Raw genomic sequence first — 2,514 nt, 5'->3', positions numbered from 1 at the left:
ATTAATTTAGTTTTAACAGAAATTTAAATATCTTTAAATTTAATAACTAAAAAAGACGAAAAATTAAATTAAGAAATAAAATAATTTTTTATAAAAATAGAGGGTAAAATATATAATTATTATTTAAATTATAAAATAGATAAAATATTACATTAATTAATGGTGTTAGCGTACCGACATGAGCATGCATTTCAATTTGGTTGCACCCGTAAATAAGATAATCAGATGGTTGTTAAGGTATGGAATAATTTCTGTTGTCTTTATAATTACAAATACAAATACTAAATCTAATTAATAATTTTTAATTATTAAGATATTTAGGATTTTGAATATTTAAACTGTCATTTAAAAAGAGAAAGAAACCAGTGACTTGGCAATCATTCACATGTGAAAGTAATTTGACATTCCTGATTAAACTGCAAGAATACCATCTTCATGTTCACATGGCCTTTGACATTAGTTAAGGAATGTGATGCTGTAAAAGCCGTAACATCATTTGTCCGATTCTGGAATTTTTCAATTAAAAATAAATGGCAGAAAGATTACGTACATCTTGTGATATCAGCATCTCAACGTCATCAGAAAATGAGTGCTTTAAATGGGTGCTGAAAGCCGGAACCTCCAAAGTTGTGCAAAGTAATTAAATATCATACTCCATTCCCATGGCGCTCTCCACCACCAAGCTATTACTCACTGACCTCGCAACTACAGTCAAACTGGTGCCTACCAATTACATCAGACCAATCTCCGACCGTCCAAACCTGGTTGATGTTCATGTATCAGATGTTTCCATCCCTCTGATCGACCTTCAGGACCTCCATGGCCCCAACCGCTCTCATGTTCTTAAACAGATTGCCCTAGCTTGCCAACATGATGGTTTCTTTCAGGTATCCAAACAAATATTTTGATTTGGCTATAATTGTCGCTTGCTACTCCTACTAGTTAATTCTGTTTAGTGATTTCTGTTCTGCTAAATGATCAGGTTAAGAACCATGGGGTTTCAGAAGCCACCATCAACAACATGCTGCGTTTAGCTAGAGATTTCTTTTATTTACCGGAGAGTGAGCGGTTGAAGAATTACTCCGACGACCCGTCCGTCGCCAACCGGTTGTCAACTAGTTTCAACGTTAAGACGGAGAAGGTTGCCAACTGGAGGGATTTTCTGAGACTCCATTGCTACCCTCTCCAAGATCACGTAAACGCATGGCCTTCAAATCCCCCTTCCTTCAGGTTTTAATAATATAGTACCATAAATAAGCCAATGGTTTTCATCTTTTAATTTTAAGCATGACTGAATTTGTGGTTCCTGTCAGGGGCGACGTAGCCGAGTATTGCAGTAGCGTTAGAGGTTTAGTGCTACGACTGCTTGAGGCCATATCAGACAGCTTAGGGCTGAAGAGAGATCATATAGATAAGACCCTAAGCAAGCATGGGCAACACATGGCTTTAAACTACTATCCACCTTGTCCACAACCAGAACTTACTTATGGCTTGCCTGGCCATACCGATCCTAATTTAATAACTATTCTTCTTCAAGATGACGTCCCTGGATTACAGGTTTTAAGAGATGGCAAGTGGATTACTGTCAATCCCATTTGCAACACCTTCATTGTCAACATCGGCGATCAAATGCAGGTGAAGTGGTGGATAGTGATTGTAACCTTTGTTTATTTATTTCTTAATCCAGAAAAAAAAATAAAGTGAGTGGTAATCTTTTGTCACAGGTAATTAGCAATGATCGTTACAAAAGCGTGCTCCATCGAGCTGTTGTGAACTGCAATAAAGAACGAATATCCATCCCAACCTTCTATTGTCCCTCACCTGATGCTTTGATAGGCCCTGCTACGGACTTGATCGACGATGATCACCCTGCAGTGTATCGAAGTTTTAGTTATGGGGAATACTATGAAAAATTTTGGAAGAGGGGACTTGCTAGCGAATGCTGCCTCGACATGTTCAAAACTTGTGTTCCATAATTATCTATTGTCATGAATTCATACTTTAAAGTCGAGATTACACGGAGTTGTCTTATTCGACCTCCCAGATAATGTTAATTACTGAAGCGTCTTAATTAAGGTGCTAGATGATGGTATTTCACTGTTTCATATACATTTCCATCTCTGCAAACGGGACTTGCAACTCACCTCTTCCTACCTTCTACTTTTTCAATTTACAAGAACATCAAAACTTTAAATGCGAATTTTGAGGATTTCAATTTGGATTTTATTTATATGTGTAAAGTAGTTATATTAAAAAAAATATTAAGATTATAACCAATCTATGAATTTGAAAATTATAGTGAATTTTACTTTTTTAGCAACCTAAGGAAATTACTCAACAGGCTAGAACCGATGCTGATGAAGAAGACAAACACGCTCTCACTAGTAGGCCTTGAAACTGGTTATAACACAAGCGCCATTAAAGCTTGGTGGATTTGAGGGAGTTTGTATCACATTCTCTCTACCTAATGGTCCCCGTCATCGGAATGGTTTGGTTGCTAGGTCAGAATTTCTA

General features: G+C 36.8%; 1 protein-coding gene across 1 annotated transcript; it reads left to right on the top strand.

The window, feature by feature from the left end:
- Nucleotides 1–619: 619 nt before the first annotated feature.
- Nucleotides 620–2,127, top strand: LOC108482509 (protein DMR6-LIKE OXYGENASE 2-like). The gene is made up of 4 exons (XM_017785644.2): nucleotides 620–887; nucleotides 983–1,230; nucleotides 1,314–1,635; nucleotides 1,725–2,127. The coding sequence occupies exons 1-4, from the start codon at nucleotides 663–665 to the stop codon at nucleotides 1,974–1,976; spliced, it is 1,047 nt and encodes a 348-aa protein (XP_017641133.1). The 5' UTR covers nucleotides 620–662; the 3' UTR covers nucleotides 1,977–2,127.
- Nucleotides 2,128–2,514: the final 387 nt, after the last annotated feature.

Source organism: Gossypium arboreum, chromosome 8 (genome assembly GCF_025698485.1).
Source record: "Gossypium arboreum isolate Shixiya-1 chromosome 8, ASM2569848v2, whole genome shotgun sequence".
Classification (NCBI taxonomy): Eukaryota; Viridiplantae; Streptophyta; class Magnoliopsida; order Malvales; family Malvaceae; genus Gossypium; species Gossypium arboreum.
This window is presented reverse-complemented; position numbering and strand designations above follow the sequence as displayed.

Excerpts from the sequence above, each read along its gene's own strand:
- LOC108482509 (XM_017785644.2), top strand. The coding sequence starts at position 663 with ATGGCGCTCTCCACCACCAAGCTATTACTCACTGACCTCGCAACTACA. Across the intron at positions 888-982 it reads AACATGATGGTTTCTTTCAG|GTTAAGAACCATGGGGTTTC; the intron begins GTATCCAAACAA and ends CTAAATGATCAG. Across the intron at positions 1,636-1,724 it reads ACATCGGCGATCAAATGCAG|GTAATTAGCAATGATCGTTA; the intron begins GTGAAGTGGTGG and ends CTTTTGTCACAG.